Below are 22,168 nucleotides of genomic sequence, written 5' to 3' on the forward strand. Positions count from 1 at the left end.
GGCTGCTCAGCCATGGAAACCCACCTCATGGAGCTCCCGATGAACAGTTATTGTGCTGATGTTGCTTCCAGAGGCGGTTTGTAACTCGGTGTTGATTGTTGCAACCGAGGACAGACAATATTTATGAGCTATGCACTTCAGCACTTGGCGGTCCCGTTCTCTGAGCTTGTGTGGCCTACCACTTTGCGGCTAAGCAGTTGACACGCTTAGATGTTTCCACTTCACAATAATAGCACTTACAGTTGACCGGGCAGCTCTAGCAGGGCCGAAATGTGAAGAACTGGTGTGGCTGAAATAGCTGAATCCACTAATTTGAAGGGGTGTCCACAAACGTTTGTATATATAGTGTATAACTGTGAAGGGTAGTCCTTCACAATGGAATAAATTTACATTTTTAGAGTATTTAAACTTGTTTTACTTTTTAAACTATAGATTTATGAAGCATATGTGTATACAATTATGTAATTTACCCATTCAATCATTCTCCATAATCAGAGCTTACTATTGCCACAATCTCTGGGAACTCCGGAAAAAAATTTGCTCTGACTGGGGAAAATCGATTTGAATGGTCATCCAACTCGGAATTCCAGCACCGGAACTCGAGCCTCTTTTTAGAGCTCCGACTTTCCGACCTGAAGATCACTGACGTCATTATTTGACCTCGTATTTTTCGAGTTCCCAGTTGTTGTGAATGTGGCAGATAGCTCCAGACGTTCTGTTAATTGCTCCGCTCATTGTCTTGGCTGATTTGTGGGAGTGGCTAATTGCCGCACAGGTGCCTGTCATTTGTAATCAGGGGTGTGTGTTGCTGTCTGTTTGGGAGAGCCATTGTTTTAGCCGCAAGCAATTTTTACTTTAAAGTTTACCTTTTTAAAATAGGCTACTTATTTAAGTTTATTTTCAAGACATTTTAAAGTTGACAAGTGATCTGACAACTAATTATAACTAAAGGTAGATTTCGGTCAAATTGGGATCGACTTCTATTTGGGCAAATAGCCCAGATCTATTGAAATCGCATTGTGTTGGCACTTTTCATGCATAGTCTATTCATGAAATTAATTATCTTGAATTTGAGGGATGTTTAATAATTTCAGGCTAGCCTACACCACCAACTGCACATCTATAGGCCTAATTTGTGTTGGTTGAATGATTGGCTCGGTAATTGATTGGCGCCATAATTTCATTATTCATTACATTACCATATTGCACGTGCATTAGCGAGAAATTATATTCCATAATATTGTGAATGAAGTGCATCTCACATGGTCACATAGAATAAATGTGCCGTGCATCCATGTGTTTCTACGCGGGAGCCATGCATTTGTGGCTATCGGGGAGGATTTATAGCCTAATCGTGATGAATCCCCGTGGTGGCACGCGCAGGTCTTCGTAATTATGGCAGTCGTTCTAACCGAGAGGGGAGAGAGAAAAAAAACACCCTGATAGGAGGCATTTTATCTTCATCACTGGACCGCTCAATTCCAATTAATTTGACAAGATTTCCCTCACGCGAAGCGCAAATCCCTATTAAAAGACGCATACTGTAAATGACAACCCTCTAAACGCTTCGCGTGTCCGAATGAAATGGAAGAGGAGAGAAAGGGAACGACAAAAGGTTAAGACGCAGCTTCCCGGAGTTATTTCCCGGCAGAGCGCCCTAAGCCACAGTCATTGGCCCTAAGCCAGCCCCCTCCCGAGTGCTCCTAGTGTTTCTATAGTAATTTCTAACCAATGATCAGTAGGTGTCCACATCCTAGCTTCCTCACCTCAGCACCAATCAGCCACACACAGCGACAGGAGACAGCACGGAGCTAACACTAGGCAGCCACACACAATACACCTCGGACCAAGCAGAGGAAACACCTACAACGCACCGTTATTTCCCCCCTACAGCGCGGTGGTTTTATAATAATAAACCGGTTTTTTTTTCTAAAAAGCTCGATAAGCTATCGCTTTAAGTTTGCTATTTTTTTGTACTTTTTTTCTCAAGCCAGGAAAATAAGTCTGTAAACATGCTCCTTTTGTTTTGAGCGCTCTTTTTCAGTGTGGCTGTGCTCTTCCCACATCCTCGCGTTATTTTATATCTCCATCGCGCCTTGCGGTAATGTGCCGCTCTGTGTTGGCAGCAGACTGCTAGGCGTCTGGAATCTCTTCTCGCCAGGAACCTGGTAGGTAGGTGATGCTCTTCCATTTTACCCAGTACAGGCAGCGTCATATGATATTTTGCATGCTTTTCTGAGACTGCTGCCCCCCCCCCCCCCACCCCCGATTTACGTCGGCTACAGCTGGCGGTAAAGTGATCCAGGCGCTGTCGGTTTGATTGTAACGGTTTATTTGTACTGTCCAGAGCCTTCTATGGATTGTTTCTGCATGACCTTTGGTCTCCGAGTGTCTCCGACAGACCAGACTAGCGATAATTAATGGAAGCCACAGCAGTCACACAAGGGCTCGTCAGTCGTCATCGGACGTACACTACTGTGGTCCTCTCTCTGTCTCCCTCTCTCGCCCTCCCTCTCTTTCTCTAAGTATCGAACATTTCTGTCTTTCCAAAGTTTGTTTACAGGCTGAGAATCGATAGTCGTGACTTGATTGCCTTTGGGCTGCCTATTTTGCTCCTGGGGTGAATTGATTAAGTAATAATGACTGAGAGCAGGGCCGATCATTGAGGCATGGACGGTTTTGTTTACTGGTGGCGGTGGGGTGCTTTTGGGATGGCACACCATGGCATGTTTTTTGTTTCCACCTACTATCTATCTTATCTATATTATGCATTTGTATGGATATTTGCTTCATATTATCAGGTAGGCTGTCATTGTGTTCAAACCGTTACTATTACATTTGTTTAATATTGTGATTTTAGAAAAATGATCTATTTTAGCTTTGTCCTCAAGTTGAATATTAATAAAACAAAAACGGCTAATCCATTATTTGGCATGGATTTCATAATTCAGGAATTTCATTTTGTGGTAGAGGAGATGTAAGCACAATTACTGCTTGCTGGGCAGTTGTATATATGTTCTCTCTCAGTGGTTCCACTGTTCCTGTGTGGATATTTATCATTCATTTTGGGAGCTAGCTGTTGGGTTGTACCATGGAAGAGACTCAAAATGCTTCAGTGTTTACCCGCAATGGATTGGCTTTGGCAATTAAACAAAGAATGAAAGAGCCTGCAAAAGTTAATGGAGGGAGGGGGGAGAAGTGTCTAATGGGGCTTTTATCAGTGGAAACCAATTCCAGACAGACTGGGGGGGAGAGAGAGAGAGAGAGAGAGGGAGAGAGAGAGAGAGAGAGGGAGGGAAGAGAGGAAATGGACTCTCCCCCCCTAAGGCACTTGACACTACGGTTGTCTGTGGAGGTCTGTCTGTGGCTTCACGGGTTGGATTGAAATGCACCAGTGGTGGTCTCTCTCCGCTGTCAGTGTAATAGAACCCGGGATCCATGAATGAATAGCAGGTGCTATTAAGAGGCCGAACGGGAGTGGGTTTACATGGGAGAGACCTTATGGCTTTAGAAGAGCATCAGTGGTGGTGAAGATAATGTAAAATGTTGTCCCTCGTGAGGTGTTCAATGTGCACATTGTTTTGGAGACTGTAGAGCATCAGGATAATGTCAGGGATTTTGTGTTGACGTTCCAGAGTAGTTAGTTTCAGTGAGCATGGATGATGCTTTTTGGTTGGATATTGTGCTTATATTGTTAAAGTGACTGGTGTCGTTTATATCCCATCCATATGTATTTGTTTATCCTCTGCCAGAATATACCATCAAATACATAATTGATAAGACTTATTTCAATATATCCAGGAATCCTTTGACAACCATATAAAAAAAATCTCTTGATATTCTCTCTGACACGAAGCTAGTGCTGTCTTCTCGAGCATGCTAATTCCTGTATCCCGTTATGACATGTTGGTGTGTCACAGCTATTATATTATTGTCACCAGATAAGGATCTGCTCGCAATAGTTTGAGATGCGTTTCATTATAAAATAGTCCGAAAGAAGAAAATGAATGACATGCCAGCTGATTCGTCAAACGTCTTTTATCAGTTTTTTATCTCATGGAAAAACTTGGAGAGAAAATGGAAATTGATTAGGCTGAGGATGTTGTTTTCCTGTTGTGTCTGTAATTGTTTGTTCTTTGTGTTCTAGTGCTGGAGGAGACAGAAGCAGGATGGTAACATATTGTTGGTGGTAACCAGCAGCTTCTAGTTTGACGAAGGCCACCGTTGACGGCGACCCCGGACTCTTCCCCAGTGAACCCTGCTCAACTGTCCCCCAGCCATGTCTAATATAAACAATGCTCTCTGCATTGAGAACGGACAGAACACAGACGTGTCTCTCTTACAAAAGGATAACCTTCAGAACCTGCAGAACCTGCAGAACTTGCAGAACCTCCAGGATGGTGGATTAAGCCAACTTTTGGATTATAACGCCGAGATGGAACGGTACCGCTCTTTCGCAAACTTTTACAAAACCAACGGCGCGTTCGGCCAGACGGCCAAGATCGCCCGCATCACGACCCCCATTTTCCCCAGTGCCCGGATAGGCATGTCCCCGTGGAACTGCGATAACGCCATGCTCTGGGGGAGGAAATCGGCCACAATAAACCCTAATAGGACCAGCATGCACAGGAATGACTCCCAGAGGCCGGGGAAGCATGGCGTGCCGCCAGAAACGCTACAGCAAATGGCAAATAATAATTTCCTCTCTACCTTATCCCCCGAACACTGCAGACCTTTAGCGGGAGAATGCATGAACAAGCTGAAATGCGGCGCCGGCGAAGCAGAGATAATGAATCTCCAGGAACGTGTCGGAACTTTTTCCGCCATTCCGGCTTTAGGGGGCATCTCATTACCTCCCGGGGTCATCGTCATGACAGCCCTTCACTCCCCCGCAGCCTCGGCAGCCGTTACAGACAGTGCGTTTCAAATTGCCAATCTGGCAGACTGCCCACAGAATAATTCCTCTGCGTCCGGCGGGAACCCGGCGAAGAAGAAAAGGAAGCGGTGCGGGGTGTGCGCGCCCTGCCGGCGGCTAATCAACTGCGGCGTGTGCAGCAGTTGTCGGAACCGTAAGACGGGCCACCAGATCTGCAAGTTCAGGAAATGTGAGGAGCTGAAAAAGAAACCCGGCTCGTCGCTGGAGGTGAGAAAATAGAACCAGGAAACCAGGGGGGGGGGGCATTCACTCCCTCCCCCTTTTCCTTTCTTTTGTTATTATCCTTCTCTCCCCTCCTTCACCGTCCTCCCTCCCTCCCCACACTCCAAAGTATTAACCTTTTCATCCAGTCACGTTTTCTAAGCCCTTGAAAATAGTTTCCATGCCCACCCATGCCTGAACATCCCCCCGGCTTCTCCAATCTGCCTACCCGCCTAGCCTAATTGGCAGTAATTAGGGGTGTTTGTGCGGAGCGCAAGCTGAGCTTGGCTCAGACACCCCGTAATTGCTGCCAGTCAGGCTGGGGCTGGAACGCATCCGAACAACCCCGGGCTTGGCTCGGCTCCAAGCCAGAGCTGGGAAATGGTTTTCAGCAGAGAGAGTGAGAGAGGGGGTGAGAGAGTCATCCCTCTCTGCACCCCGGTCATTTCAACCAATTATGGAGACCGTCTCTGGACGGTGAAGATCGATTACCCACAAAGCACCAGGGCCGACCACCGTGAGAGTGATGGCAGGGCCCGCTGATGGCGTCCGTCTCATAACACTCCCCTAGTTTAATACGGAGGGAGGGGTGTAATGAAATAAAATCCCCCCCAGACACATTCTGTTCGCCTGATCCTATAGGAATTGATTGAGGATAGCGGGTTTTTGAGGTGAAATCATTTTCTATTGTATTTGAGGCCATTATGACCGAATGTGGATCAATATTTTAGGGGTGATACTTTTCACATACTTGAATACAGTAATGATTGGCCCTAGAAAACAATTGTGATGCAAAGACGTCTGGAAGTTTTTTGGGTGATGCACTTACAGTAATGGGATAGTGCTGGAAAAACTAGTATGGGTGTGTTTTTGGTTTTTAGACCAAGGAAGGAAAGAGAGAAAATGGACAAACAGAATTGACAGCTAGCGAGAGCATTTAGTTTCAGTGCCCTCTACATTTAGAGGGCAGGGCTGATTTTTTTAATTGCTGATTTTAATTGATTTATTTGGCGCCTGACATTTTGTTTACAAAGGACTGTGGTGGAATACAGATAGTTGTAAGATTGTGTTCATGGTAATGACTTCCTCTGACACAACACAGGTTTCTATTGTGGTACACCACCACAACACACCATGGCGCGGTAGGCCAGCACGGGCCAGCGATTGGTTCAATAGTTAAGTGGCAGGTAGAGCCGAGTTTTTAAAAAGGGGTCCTAATATAATATCACTTGTTCTAAAGTTGAATAACTTACTGTACAGTACGTCTCTCTTCAGCGTTTAATAGTCCTCGTCTACTTTTCCCCCCGTACATTTTTCAGAACTTGGTCGTGGTTTATGAATGTGTTGAAAGCTCATTGTTCCTTTGGAGATACAGACATACACTGAGTGTACGAAACATTAGGAACACCTGCTCTTTCCATGACGTAGGCTGACCTGGTGAGTCCAGGTGACAAGCTAGGATCCCTTATTGATGTCACTTGTTAAATCCACTTCAATCCGTGTAGATGAAAGGGAGGAGACGGCTTAAAGAAAGCATGTTGTTCCTTGTTAGGCGGTTTTCTTATTGCTTCCCTTGATGTTTCTTGCCTACCTTATAGAAACAATGGAAACATTGATTCATAACTCCTAAATAATGCACAGGATCTGAGTGAATATGCAGATGGATGCATGTTGTTTACCTTTATTTAACCAGGCAAGTCAGTTAAGAACAAATTCTTATTTTCACTGACGGCCTAGGAACAGTGGGTTAACTGCCTGTTCAGGGGCAGAATGACATTTTGTACCTTGTCAGCTCGTGATTTGCAACCTTTCGGTTACTAGTCCAACACTCTAACCACTAGGCTACCCTGCCGCCCCATGTTGTGGATCTAGTGAAGTAATGACCCAGGACATCTTTTTATTATTTACTCATCATACCGCCAATTTGTTCAGGATTTTGTTTGGTTCCAACAGACTGTGTATAAGAAAGTGAGATTGTTGGCTGGTTCCATCTTTAGACTGAATGTTATGATGGAATTAGTAATGATACTGTCCTGAACTGTCTTCTAGGTCCGTCTGAAGGATTGTGAGTTAATGGTTTCTGTGTTAACGGTACACTATGGAGGTTTAGTTTGTTTACCTCAAATTTTGGATTCAGTTTAGACTGTATGGTACACGCATATACTACCCTGTGTATTTATTTGGACGGAGAAGCTAAACATTTGGCTCTACACTCCAGTATTTTGGATTTGAGATCAAATATTTTATGAGGGGATAGTACAAAATGTCACCTTTTATTTGAGAGTATTTTCATGCTCGTCTGTTTAACCATTTAGAAATGAAAGCACTTTATGTATCTCGTCCCCCATTTGAAGGTGTCACGTTTGAATGGATTTATAGTGCATTCACTTCAGTCAAGTTAATGATTTGGTCCCATATTTCTAGCGTGCGATGACTACATCAGGCTTGCATTCAGTGTTGACTGTATGGTGCATGTGGTAAAATATTGATCACTTTGCTGCCTCCATTAAACCACACAATCCTTGTTACCCGTGTTACAGGTAGGTCCGTGTTTTCCTAGACTGGTCCCTGATCTGTTGACAAAGACCTTAGGCGTTGGCTATACAGCCTGGGACCAGGTTAGTGTTATTGATACTTGGCTTGATTACCAGTACATCAACATCAGCTTTACGCCATATAACTCCTTTAACCACAAGAGACATATTCCCTCTGCACCTCCCTCTGAAACCTGCTTGTTGTGGGTTTTAAAGTCCTACTCCAGTCTCCTTTTCACCTCATTTAACACCCAGTTCACTTAACAAAAGGCAGCTCTCAGTAGGTGGTCCTGGGGGGGGGCTTTCCTTTTTTGTTCTCTATTGTTCCTCAAGCAAGGGGGGTCTGATGACATCACAGTCACTATCAGACCAACTCTTTGAATGCCTTACTCCTTGGAAGTTTGAAGTTGTCTAAAATACACTGTTTTGCGCAGCAATTTTTTTTGGTATCCTTTAGCATGTGTGTTTACTTAGTTTTTCAACAGGAAAAGTGAAAAAAAATGACTACAGGATGTCGTTAAATGCTGGCGGTTGCAGGTGTCCAATAGAGGCTCATTTGATGTTGACTCCACATCCCAGGTCCTAACAGGTGTTCTCAAACGAGGTGTTCAGGAAGACGCCCTTTCATGCCTGATGGATGGTTTGGCTGGGTTCGGGAAAAACATCCATTTGCCAACTAAGACCGTTGGAATTACCATGGAAGGAAGGGAGGGTGTGAAAAACAAAAACAAATCCAAACTTGCTTTTAAAAGGGAGATAGGTACTTGAATTGTGAGTTCTGTCATTCAGATTATGGGGTTCCTCTTCTACCGGTAACGGTAATTATTATTTTTGTCTCGGTACCTGTAATTATAGAATCAGGTTGTGCCGAGGAGGCTGTGTGTGTGTGTTGGGGTTCAAAGGCATTGTAGAAGGTGTGAAGTTAGTTACCCACTTGGGTTGGATGTATTTTTGATATGTTCAGAATCAGTCCTTTTTCACCACATCTCAGTGCTGTAAACAATCCTGCATGGTTCCATGTTGAGACTCAAACGTGGTGAAAATAAGCACTCGAACGAGTTTGTATAGACCTCAGGACAGGTGCACGGGGTTGCCCACAGTCGCACGCAGTCACACACAGTCATGCTGTCACACGCACGCAGTCACACACAGTCTTGCTGTCGCACGCACGCAGTCACACACAGTCATGCTGTCGCACGCACACACAGTCGCACGCACATGGTCACGGGGTTGCACGCCCGCATGCAGTCGCACGCACACAGTCTCACTCACAGTCACACTCACACAGTCACACTCACAGTCCCCCACTCCACACACACGCGTAAACATTAGCAGCTTGTACCTCTCACCTAGGAAGGGAGGAAGAGACTATAAGCTAGCGGCAGAAGCCAGTTAGATTTGGTTGTCAGTGTTTTCCACATGGGAATCACCCTGAACTAATTATATCTTAAGTAGCGCTGGATAAATGCAAATCAGAATTTTACTCACACCCCTGAAATCGGAGAGCCAATTTAATCTAATACCCCCTTTAATTTAGCGCACTAATGCAGGACCCTGGAGGATTGCCCTGTGTCACCGCTGTGCTGTTCTGTTCTGCAGCAGTCTGTCTGCTTCTCTCCCTCTCTCAATCTGTCATTCCCTCATTCTCTCTTTGTGTCTCCATATCTCCTTCCCTCTCTCTTACTCCCTCCCTCTCTCAATCAATCAATCAATCAAATGTATCTATGAAGCCCTTTTTACATCAGCCGATGTCAAAGTGCTATACAGACACCCAGCAAGCAATGCAATCTCTCATTCTCTCTCACCCCTTCCATTTGTCTCTCTCTGTCTCTCTCTCTCCTCCATCCTTTCCATCTCTCTCTCTCTGTGTCTCTCTCTGTGTCTCTCTGTGTCTCTTCTCTGTGTCTCTCTCTCTCTCTTTCTCTCTCTCTGTGTCTCTCTCTGTCTCACTCTCCATCCTTTCCATCTCTCTCTCTCTGTGTCTCTCTCTCTGTCTGACCCCATAATAGATTAGTGTGGCATAGAGGAGGCATCTCACCCAACCTAACATTTCCCCAGCAGCTAACTCTGCCTGGTGTGGCTCCAGGGTTCTAGGTGCAGTCGGTGTTCGTGTGTCTGAGAGAACCTATACTCACTCTTTATTTCAACAGGGAGTCCCATTGAGACCAAAGTCTCCTCTGCAAGGAAGCCCTGCGTCCTGCAGTTAAACACAATGTCATTGTAGCCCTGGTACTGTAGGCCAGGTCTCACCAGGGCTGTGACTCAGACAGTTTCTGAGTATATCCCAAATGCTCATGTCCTGCTTCCGAAGGCACCTTCCAACTGAAGTGTTTTACTGAACCCACGTGTTATTTCTCATCTCTACTCTTCTTTTACTTCAGTCTTACCACTTAGTGTGTGGAGCGCTATCACACTGTTACACTGTAGTTGATTTTAGGGATGGACTCATGTTCCAGGACTAATGTGTATCCATTTCTCTACCAGCCCCATTCTGAGGTTGTGTTCATAAACAGTTTAAAAGTGTGAGAGAGATGCAGCTTAAATGCACCATGAATTATTGAAAGATCGCTAGGGGCTGTCAGAGGGAATGAGATACTCCGTTTCCCCCACGTGCTAAAGCTACTATTGCTCATTGAGCGATCTTCACAAATTCATACGAATAACGATGCGCGAGTTAAGACAACGACAAACTGTGTTTGTGGACGGTTGGCTTGTTCGTTTTTAAAGATGGCTGCTGTGTTGTGCGCTGAGAGTAAGGCATTGTGCAGGACTCTTTCCCCCCCTGAGTGTGTTGGTGTATCATAGTGCTTTGTGATGTCACAGACCAGAGAAATGTTCAACAGCATCTTTTTCTATTCACTACAGGGTGAGGCCCTAAGACTCCCCATTCAGATTGTAGTACTTGGTACAGATCTACAGCGTATCCTTTTCAGTCAAACAAATTCGGAGGCCGACGGTCTGCTACATTTTCCTTTATTCCCAGTCTCTCTGCTAGTTCTTCACTTTACTTGACAAATGGGTGCTCTATTGTACAATCTAACCTCCTTACCAAATCAAATCAAATTTATTTATATAGCCCTTCGTACATCAGCTGATATCTCAAAGTGCTGTACAGAAACCCAGCCTAAAACCCCAAACAGCAAGCAATGCAGGTGTAGAAGCACGGTGGCTAGGAAAAACTCCCTAGAAAGGCCAAAACCTAGGAAGAAACCTAGAGAGGAACCAGGCTATGTGGGGTGGCCAGTCCTCTTCTGGCTGTGCCGGGTGGAGATTATAACAGAACATGGCCAAGATGTTCAAATGTTCATAAATGACCAGCATGGTTGAATAATAATAAGGCAGAACAGTTGAAACTGGAGCAGCAGCACAGTCAGGTGGAAGTTGAAACTGGAGCAGCAGCATGGCCAGGTGGACTGGGGACAGCAAGGAGTCATGTCAGGTAGTCCTGGGGAATGGTCCTTGGGCTCAGGTCAGTTGAAACTGGAACAGCAGCGTGGACTGGGGACAGCAAGGAGTCATCATGTCAGGTAGTCCTGAGGCATGGTCCTAGGGCTCAGGTCCTCCGAGAGAGAGAAAGAAAGAGAGAAGGAGAGAATTAGAGAACGCACACTTAGATTCACACAGGACACCGAATAGGACAGGAGAAGTACTCCAGATATAACAAACTGACCCCAGCCCCCGACACAAACTACTGCAGCATAAATACTAGAGGCTGAGACAGGGCTCATCTTTCCAATAAATAAATATTATCCCATTTAGAATGATTCAATACATCTGAGATTTGTACACAAGATGTTATAAGGCTCACGTTTACTGCAAGATGTCAACAGCAAGAGTATGTCTTCCTAGCCTGCTTGAGAGACAAGGGGACAATTCCTCAGACATTTCAAGTAATATTTTGTTGATTGAGTTTCTGAGACTTCCAATGTATCCTTGTATCTTGTAAACAGAGCCACTGTTCACCGCGACACTATATACTAAAAAGAGATGATTAGCTAGCCTTGGAAAGGTGTTTACAGGCTATCTCTGATACCATGGGTTGTCTTAACATGCAGGAGAGAGAGAGAAATAGAGCACAATCCCATTGAACAGAAAACCGCTTCTCAATTAGCGAATCTGAAAGGCCACCGCCATGGCATCGGCCCCAGGAAAAACAGAGTGCCACGGAAAATGGCGTGCATGCAGCGCTCTCTCTCGTCCTCCTCTCTCTTTGTGGCGTGTTGTGAAATACATGAAATGGCGAGATGAAATGGTGGCGGTTAGCAGCGGCACAACATCCTCTGGCATAAAAAAAACAACATTTTCTTATTGTGATAAGGCACCCTAAAATGGTGGGAGGCAGGACCTTGAAGAAAATAGAGCCAGGGATCCATCTCAAGCCTCTTAATGAGAGAGAGGCCGCGCCAAATAATCGGCGGACGCGTCGGCGGGACTGCGCCCCGAGTCTAATTTGTTTTAGGTGTGCTCAGAATAGATAAGGACCAATCTGTGGCCTTTTCTTCCCTCTCCCTCTCCCCCAACCTTTGCCTCCCTGGAGATAACGCAGAGTCGCCCCCCTCCCAGCCAATCTCTTCAGGCAGAGAGTAGCGAGGTAGAGTGGAGGGTGGCGAGAATAAAATAAAATAACCCTGAGGGACGGACGGCCTTTTAGATCGGCGGATCTTCTATCTTGTTGGATTTATTTGAGTTTTAAAACCACCGATTTAATTTGACGGAGGTCTGAGTGAGGGAATAAAAGACGGGGGGGAAATGAGGCCCCTCACGCCTCCTCACACGCGCGTGGTCTCAACCTGAAGGGCAACCTTAAGCTTCTGTCAAGACAATAGGATTTTGCCAACCGAGCTGTCACGCAGACCGCTTAATTATACATACCTAGCCTCTCTTCTCCTCCCTGCTGCCTTCCTGCATGCTACCCTCTACCCGGGGCTCCTCATGAGAAGCCTCTCGGTCTTTGTTCCCTTCTTGTCTTTTTAACATTTATTTATTTGATTAAGATTTGTCTTGCAGCAGCGGTGGCTCTGTCAGCTTTCATTTGCGACACCACTAGGCTATACTCCCAGTCCCGCCAGCAGCTAGCACAAAAGCTCTTAAGGAATTGATAGTTTTGCCACTGCCACCAATTAAGTCTGGGGTGTAATCGGAGGTGCCCTTACAGCCCCGCGGCCCGTCTCCTCCCTCTGCCCCCGTTTTGATTTAACATCCCACGGCTCGGTGGAGAGAGGGAACTCGTTGTCATTGGCCTGAATAATAGGAGAGGTGGGATGAGGGAGCGCAACGGAGCGTGGCGGGTGGACAGCGTGAAAGTGCAGGTGCTGAGGACGTTAATGTGTGGCACCTTTAAATTTTAAACAGATGGTAAATTATGGATGGTCGGCTCTGGCAGAGAACTTAAAGGTATCTCGTCATTACTGGGAACCCGTGTGAAGGGAGAAGAGCGGATGTTAGTAAGTGCAACGAGGCCACTGCGTCAACCATGGCAGTTTAGGTCTTAGCACATTTACAGAAGGATATTCATCTAATTGTAATATAGTGTTTCTCAGCTATCATTGCAGATAGCTAATCATTTAGAATATGGTAGGTGCAATGATGAGGTGTCTATTGTTTTCAGGAAGAATCAGGAGAAAACAGCCTGTTTGTCTGGGTCTGAAATGGCTTCCTATTCTCTATGTAGTGCACTATAATTGACCCCTATTCCTTATTTACCAGTAGGGCACTATATACTGTAGAGGATAGGGGGCCATTTCAAACACAGCCATTGACAAAACCCTTTCCAATATCCCTCTTTCTCTCTTTCTCTCATCCAAGGAAGTGAGTTTCTGACATCTATTTGTGGTGGATATAGAGATCGGTCAGTGCAGTTAAAGCGTCTCAATTTCTGCAAGTCAGATCCACGCCTATCACCACCACCTCCCTTTACTCCGGGTCTGCTTTCAGATATGAATATTTCATGCCAAGCATCTGATACCGTGTGCAGCGAGACATTTTAAGGCTTTTTTTTGTTGTTGTTGTTGTGATTGAACCCCTCGGGGTTAGAGAATGTCACTAGAGGAGTGAAGTCAATCGCTGCCCCCCCGAGCAAAGAGGATAGAATGGATGGTGCCTCTGTTGATGACATCAGGAGGCGTATTTTCCATTCACAAACCAGGAAGGACGTTGTCCATTGAAATATAGAGCCTTTGTCACTTTTGCTGTTTTACGTTCAATGAAAAATGTATTATATAGCTGTGGTTGTAGAACTAGAATCCACTATAGAATGTTGTTCATATTCTAAAAGGAAGTAGTTTTTGTCACCATAGAACTATATCATTAATTATTCTATGGTTGTCACACTGAGAGAGATGGTTGGAGTAGTTCCACTGTGAAAAGCAGTGGGAGGATCTGGAAAGCTTTGAGAGAGATGGTTGGAGTAGTTCCACTGTGAAAAGCAGTGGGAGGATCTGGAAAGCTTTGAGAGAGATGGTTGGAGTAGTTCCACTGTGAAGAGCAGTGGGAGGATCTGGAAAGCTTTGAGAGAGATGGTTGGAGTAGTTCCACTGTGAAAAGCAGTGGGAGGATCTGGAAAGCTTTGAGAGAAATGGTTGGAGTAGTTCCACTGTGAAGAGCAGTGGGAGGATCTGGAAAGCTTTGAGAGAGATGGTTGGAGTAGTTCCACTGTGAAAAGCAGTGGGAGGATCTGGAAAGCTTTGAGAGAGATGGTTGGAGTAGTTCCACTGTGAAGAGCAGTGGGAGGATCTGGAAAGCTTTGAGAGAGATGGTTGGAGTAGTTCCACTGTGAAGAGCAGTGGGAGGATCTGGAAAGCTTTGAGAGAGATGGTTGGAGTAGTTCCACTGTGAAGAGCAGTGGGAGGATCTGGAAAGCTTTGAGAGAGATGGTTGGAGTAGTTCCACTGTGAAGAGCAGTGGGAGGATCTGGAAAGCTTTGAGAGAGATGGTTGGAGTAGTTCCACTGTGAAGAGCAGTGGGAGGATCTGGAAAGCTTTGAGAGAGATGGTTGGAGTAGTTCCACTGTGAAGAGCAGTGGGAGGATCTGGAAAGCTTTGAGAGAGATGGTTGGAGTAGTTCCACTGTGAAGAGCAGTGGGAGGATCTGGAAAGCTTTGAGAGAGATGGTTGGAGTAGTTCCACTGTGAAGAGCAGTGGGAGGATCTGGAAAGGAGCTGGTTTATTTTGACGCGGTGTGACCACTTTCTGTGTCTGATCAGTGTGGAGCTGGATGACCGAGCAGGGGGTCGTCTGCTTAGATTAGTTCAGTTTTAAACGCTTTGCCTTCAGCGTATCATGTTGCACCGTTGGCTGGCTGTTTTCTGGCTACGCTGTGACTGGGTGTCGGTTTTCTGTTTTAGTAGTTTATCTTAGTGTCAATCAAATCTGTGTCCGTTTGAACCTCTTCTCCCTATGGCATGACGTTAGTGTGTCACCTTGTTTTGTTGGCTGGTTACACTGTGAATGTGTTGGCTGGTTACACTGTGAATGTGTTGGCTGGTTACACTGTGAATGTGTTGGCTGGTTACACTGTGAATGTGTTGGCTGGTTACACTGTGAATGTGTTGGTTGGTTACACTGTGAATGTGTTGGCTGGTTACACTGTGAATGTGTTGGCTGGTTACACTGTGAATGTGTTGGCTGGTTACACTGAATGTGTTGGTTGGTTACACTGTGAACTGGTTACACTGAATGTGTTGGCTGGTTACACTGTGAATGTGTTGGCTGGTTACACTGTGAATGTGTTGGCTGGTTACACTGTGAATGTGTTGGTTGGTTACACTGTGAATGTGTTGGTTGGTTACACTGTGAATGTGTTGGTTGGTTACACTGTGAATGTGTTGGTTGGTTACACTGAATGTGTTGGCTGGTTACACTGTGAATGTGTTGGCTGGTTACACTGTGAATGTGTTGGCTGGTTACACTGTGAATGTGTTGGTTGGTTACACTGTGAATGTGTTGGTTGGTTACACTGTGAATGTGTTGGTTGGTTACACTGTGAATGTGTTGGCTGGTTACACTGTGAATGTGTTGGTTGGTTACACTGTGAATGTGTTGGCTGGTTACACTGTGAATGTGTTGGCTGGTTACACTGTGAATGTGTTGGCTGGTTACACTGTGAATGTGTTGGCTGGTTACACTGTGAATGTGTTGGCTGGTTACACTGTGAATGTGTTGGCTGGTTACACTGTGAATGTGTTGGCTGGTTACACTGTGAATGTGTTGGCTGGTTACACTGTGAATGTGTTGGCTGGTTACACTGTGAATGTGTATCTATATTAGAGGTCGACCGATTATGATTTTTCAACACCGATACCGATTATTGGAGGACCAAAGACGATGCCGATTTTTAAAAAACATTTATTTTAATTTTAATTTTATTTGTAATAATGACAATTACAACAATACTGAATGAACACTTATTTTTACCTTAATATAATACCTAAATAAAATCAATTTAGCCTCAAATAAATAATGAAACATGTTCAATTTGGTTTAAATAATGCAAAAACAAAGTGTTGGAGAAGAAAGTAAAAGTGCAATATGTGCCATGTAAAAAAGCTAACGTTTAAGTTCCTTGCTCAGAACATGAGAACATATGAAAGATGGTGGTTCCTTTTAACATGAGTCTTCAATATTCCCAGGTAAGAAGTTTTAGGTTGTAGTTATTATAGGAATTATAGGGCTATTTCTCTATTATACCATTTGTATTTCATATACCTTTGACTGTTGGATGTTCTTATAGGCACTTTAGTATTGCCAGTGTAACAGTATAGCTTCCGTCCCTCTCCTCGCCCCTGGGCTCGAACCAGGAACACATCGACAACAGCCACCCTCGAAGCATCGTTACCCATCGCTCCACAAAAGCCGCGGCCCTTGCAGAGCAAGGGGAACAACTACTCCAAGTCTCAGAGCAAGTGACGTCACTGATTGAAATGCTATTAGCGTGCACTCCGCTAACTAGCTAGCCATTTCATATCGGTTACACCAGCCTAATCTCGGGAGTTGATAGGCTTGAAGTCATAAACAGCTCAATGCTTGAAGCACAGCGAAGAGCTGCTGTCAAACGCACTAAAGTGCTGTTTGAATGAATGGTTACGAGCCTGCTGCTGCCTACCATCGCTCAGTCAGACTGCTCTATCAAATATCAAATCATAGACTTAATTATTATGTAATAACACACAGAAATACGAGCCTTTGGTCATTGTTATGGTCGAACCCGGAAACTATCATTTCGAAAACAAAACGTTTATTCTTTCAGTGAAATACGGAACCTTTCCCTATTTTAACTCTATTTTAAGTCTAAATATTGCTGTTACATTATACAACCTTCAATGTTATGTCATAATTATGTACAACTCTGATAAATGAATTACGGCCTTTGTTACGAAATGGACTTCACACAGTTCACAACGACCCAGGTGGCCAAAACTGCTGCATAAACCCTGACTGCTTGCACGGAACGCAAGAGAAGTGACACAATTTCCCTAATTATAAGAACTTCATGTTAGCAGGCAATATTAACTAAATATGCAGGTTCAAAAATATATACTTGTGTATTGATTTTAAAGAAAGGCATTGATGGCCTCCCGGGTGGCGCAGTGGTTAAGGGCGCTGTACTGCAGCGCCAGCTGTGCCACCAGAGACTCTGGGTTCACGCCCAGGCTCTGTCGTAACCGGCCGCGACCGGGAGGTCCGTGGGGCGACGCGCAATTGGCCTAGCGTCGTCCGGGTTAGGGAGGGTTTGGCCGGAACTGATATCCTTGTCTCATCGTGCACCAGCGACTCCTGTGGCGGGCCGGGCGCAGTGCGTGCACGGTGTTTCCACTGACACATTGGTGCGGCTGGCTTCCGGGTTGGATGCGCGCTGTGTTAAGAAGCAGTGCGGCTTCGTTGGGTTGTGTATCGGAGGACGCATGACTTTCAACCTTCGTCTCTCCCAAGCCCGTAGTAGCTACTAAAACAATTGGATACCATGAAATTGGGGAGAAAACGGGGTAAAAAATTTTAAAAATAAAAAATGTTTATGGTTAGGTTTGTGCTAAATCATCACCCGTTTGGTAGGCTGTGATTCGATAAGAAATTAACAGGCAGCGCATCAATTATATGCAACGCAGGACACGCTAGATAAACTAGTAATATCATCGATCATGTGTAGTTAACTAGTGATTATGTTAAGATAAGTTTAATGCTAGCTAGCAACTTACCTTGGCTTCTTGCTGCCCTCGCGTAACAGGTAGTCAGCCTGCCATGCAGGCTCCTCGTGGAGTGCAATGTAAGGCAGGTGGTAGAGCGTTGGACTAGTAACCGAAAGGTTGCAAAAACGAATCCCCGAGCTGATAAGGTAAAAATCTGTCGTTCTGCCCCTGAACAAGGCAGTTAACCCACCATTCCTAGGCCGTCATTTAAAATAAGAATGTGTTCTTAACTGACTTGCCTAGTTAAGTAAATATTAAATAAAAGGTGTAAAAAATATATATTTTTAAAAAACTGCCAAATCGGTGGCCAAAAATACCGATTTCCAATTGTTATGAAAACTTGAAATCGGCCCTAATTAATCGGCCATTCCGATTAAATCGGTCGACCTCTAATCTATATAGTTCAATATTTTTAGTCTCTAGTCTCAACTCTGGACCTCGAAGCCAGTTCCACTAAGTTTTTTTCATTGTTCCCCTCTAATCAGGGACTGATTTAGACCTGGGAAGCCAGGTGGGTGCAATTAATTATCAGGTAGAACAGAGAACCTGCAGGTTCAGGATCTCGTTGGGTCAGAATTGAGTAACCCTGGTCTATACTGTAATCTACTGTCTAAATGTCTTCTGGTTTCAGTCTTACATTTGATCATGTATCAATACTATTACTATACTATTAAATAATGAAACATACTGAATAATTGTGTGTTAATTAGCCATGGGCTATACTAATAGTGGCTTAGCGTGTGTTAGACACCTGTTGGGTTACACATGCATGTGAAAGGGAAAGGGGGATATCTAGTCGGTTGTCCAACTGCATGTATTCAACTAAAATGTGTCTTCCATTTAACCCAACCCCTCTGAATCAGAGAGGTGCAGGGGGCTGCCATGATCAACAGCCACGTCTTTGGCCCCCAGGAATGTGTTAATGCTTGTTATGTCAAATGTTGTTGCCGCTTTTGTATGGTCATAGTGTCTGCTAATTAGTGGTAATAGTTCATTGAGAGGTAATGGCTATCAAATTTTTGAGCTTTTTTTAATTGTCTAATTTTAATTGGTTAATTTTCCCAGAATATTACTCATCTCTGTGTGGTGTTACAGTACCTGTACAGTATAATTCACATCTCAACTACAGTGAAGAGGCTATTCAGCAGTCCTTTGATGAAGGCTATGGGCAGACAGTCATCAATAGGGGTTTTCACAACTAAAACTGTACTGTTTGTGATGCGGTATGCTTTATATGTAGATTTCTCCATAAATATCCCTGCCTCCTAATTTAGCCCCCCTCCCCTAGTACAGACCTGTATGTTGGCACCAGTCCTCCTCTTCTGGATGCTGTGGAGAATCTGTGGAGAGCTGCTCTCACTCAACACACACACACACACTCAGCTCTCCTACTTTGCATTTTGATTTAACATTTCAGAGGAGCTGGCAATATGTTGCCTCCCTTAGGCCCTCTTTCCACCAGCCACACATGGCTTCTTCTGGCCGCCACGCCAACAGGCGCTCACTGACATTGCTCGTTCAAAGGGCTGGAAGTTTCCTATACTCCAGATCCCTCAGGTACCCTGCGCCTGCACACTTGACGTGTGTCCCGTAGTTTGGTTTTCGGTTTCCTTCCCATCTAACCTCCCCCTGTTTGCTTTCTCTCTCTGTCTGTTTTTCCCATTTTAGAACGCCACTGACCTCACCCTCTCTCTCTCTCTTCGTTTTGCTTTCTGGAAACCTCTGTCGCTCCAAAGTACCCCAGATAGGGTTTTCTCCCAGTGGAGTGTTGGCTAGCTCTCTGCGGGAAGGCTTGGCCGGGCTGCTAGTTTCACAAGGGGAATTAGGTGAGGCTCATTTAAATGGAGTCCTGTAGGGTGCAAAGTATTAGAAATGTTTTGGTCTGTGAAACAAACATATTGAGTTTCTTATTGGAGAACTCCAGACTAGCACCTCCCCACTTCCAAATGTTTTCTCCCTACTGAACACAGCTAATGTGATCTTATCTGCTGTGGAGCTGCAGACGTAAAGGTCTGACTGACCCAGGGGCCAACCCCCCCCAACCCCTCTGTAGTAGGTCAGCCCCCTCTGACTCTATGTGTTGGGATTTACCAGCCGTGATAAATGGGGGTGGTTGTCTGAGCAGCGTTCAAGAGCAACAAGGACTTGTTTAATTTGAACCTAAATATCTTTCTAATATATCACAGACGGTGAGTGCCTTTTTTAAACAGTGGGAGCAGTTTGATCCGTTCGTTCTTTGTCAGAGAGGCTGAATAGCGAGTACTTTTTATATTGAATTAGTTTCTTTACAGGGCTCAAAACAATACATTCTTCAGACTAAAAAAGGAATAAAATATGTACAAATCCTGCTTTCAAAGGTTTCTGTCCCTTCGTTGTACTGGATTTTGATGACGAGTGGTGTTTCTAGGTTGATACAGCTCAATACATTGGTCATCAATGTTGGACTGTGGGTGTTTTATTTTTATTTTACACTAGGCTATTTTCATTCGAAATAATATTATTTTGATATTACGGACGTTAACACACATTATGGCAGTGAAGTGTGACTGACTATAGCATTGACAGTAGAGCTATACTGTGAAATATATAGCACAAACAATAGGACTACCTTTCCATGTTTAGACCAGGTTTTACTCTTACTGGGTCACTTGATAGAAATAGAATCCCTAGAATGGTAAAAACCCCTTTAGACCTTGTCAATTTGACTGGGAATGTCTGTTCTTGTCATTCTAACGCAATGGTTCCACCTCCATCCCATTGCCAGCCCAATGCTAAACTGGATAAAACTACATTTCCACTCCACTCGTCCCCCAAGATGAAATTAGTCCCAATTGCTATCTCAGTGTAAATCCGCTGCTATAGTGACGCCGTAAAGTACAGCTCCTATAGGAATACTGTAGTGTAATTACGTTCCCCCACATTAGCATACGGTGGCCCAGGAGAGTCAAACTGAGCAGGGCCTCCGGCGGCACTTTGCCATATGGTTGTCTGGGTCTCTCAGGGCGATATTTGGCAAGGCTCTCGCAGAAGGTCAAATATCAAGTCGGAGGACCGCGCCAGTATTGCATCTATGCTAATTGCCCCCCTCCTCTCTCTCTCTCTCCCCCGCTCTGTCTCCCCCTTCTGTTTCTCATACTCTCTTCCTTCTCACAATCTCTTTTTATCTGTTCTCTCGCTCTCTCTCAATCCCTCTCCTGTGACCTCCACCCCCAACCCGAGCACCAGCTCTCTTAAGCATGCCAACATACACCCCCGCCCCTCCACTCCGTATCGAGCAGTCAGCAAAAACCTCCCAAATTCCTCATTACTCACGAAACATCCGCAACACACTTAGCTTGATTTGCTCCGAGGATGCATGATCAGTTGGAGCGTGGTACGTGCACGCTCGCCCGGTGCACGCCAGGGCACATTTAACCCACTGTTATACTATTAGAGGAGTGACTTGGGTAACTTAGGTTCTCTGTCTGCTCGTATTAGTGCAGTGTTGCAGATTGAGATGAGGTTTGATTGGTTGGTTGATGTCTTTTTGAGGTGGTGTCTGTCGTGCGTTCTCATTGGAAGACAGATGGTGTGGAAGAAAGATCTGGCTCAGGTGAAAATAACAGCTTTATTCCAACGTTTTGCTTCCTGTACATGCTGCTTTGGGAAAGGCCTATTCAAGGGCCAATGGAATAGTTTGATACGTTGCATTCCTGTCATTTTTTAATATACTATTTAATATGTCTCGCTTTGCATTTAAAAAAAAATTGTAATCGTCTTTATCAGCTGCTTAATAAGAGGCTAAAGTCATTTCAAGGACATTTATGAGACACTTCTCTCATAAAGCTTGTTAAAGGTGTCCTATAGCGGTTTGGTTATAGCACTTACAGGATCATTATAGAAGTACAACGTTACTTAACAGTGTGTGTGTTCAACACCTGTACTGTCTGCAGCCATTTTAAGACCTGGCTGGAGGATTTAAATCTCAACTGCTTCAAGTTCAAGAGCTTTTAATTGTTTAAATATTCATGACCTGTTAATATTTATTTACCATTTTATGAGTCTTTTTATTTGAAATAAAGATCTTAAAAGGCTTTTGTTACTCGGGTGATATATCGATCTGACTGATATTTACAGTTGTATTGCTACACTTAGTCATCATGGGTGTTGAGGAAATGTGGGGGTTGATATCCTGATGGTATCTGTACTGATAGGCCTAGGACTCATGGCTACTGAAAAGGGAAGGGTTCATCTATAGGATTGGCCCGACTTTTTCATTCCCATAGCTGGGCTGCACTCGACAAGGCTTTTACTGCCCTTACTAGTAGATGGGTTAGC

General features: G+C 44.7%; 1 protein-coding gene across 4 annotated transcripts in view; it reads left to right on the plus strand.

The window, feature by feature from the left end:
• The first annotated feature begins 797 nt into the window (after nt 1-797).
• Nucleotides 798-22,168, plus strand: part of cxxc4 (CXXC finger 4) — a 33,335-nt gene continuing 11,964 nt past the window's right edge. The window contains exons 1-3 of one of the 4 annotated variants that reach the window (XM_042318672.1): nt 798-2,168; nt 4,148-5,143; nt 7,678-7,755. In XM_042318672.1, the coding sequence (XP_042174606.1) occupies nt 4,280-5,143; nt 7,678-7,755 (942 nt within the window). In that variant the 5' untranslated portion in view covers nt 798-2,168; nt 4,148-4,279. Of the gene's footprint in view, nt 2,173-2,292; nt 2,802-4,147; nt 5,144-7,677; nt 7,756-22,168 lie in introns of those variants that run through there. The other 3 variants (XM_042318671.1, XM_042318673.1, XM_042318674.1) reach the window with 3 other exon arrangements.

Source organism: Oncorhynchus tshawytscha, unplaced genomic scaffold (assembly GCF_018296145.1).
Source record: "Oncorhynchus tshawytscha isolate Ot180627B unplaced genomic scaffold, Otsh_v2.0 Un_contig_4803_pilon_pilon, whole genome shotgun sequence".
In the NCBI taxonomy this organism is placed as follows: domain Eukaryota; kingdom Metazoa; phylum Chordata; class Actinopteri; order Salmoniformes; family Salmonidae; genus Oncorhynchus; species Oncorhynchus tshawytscha.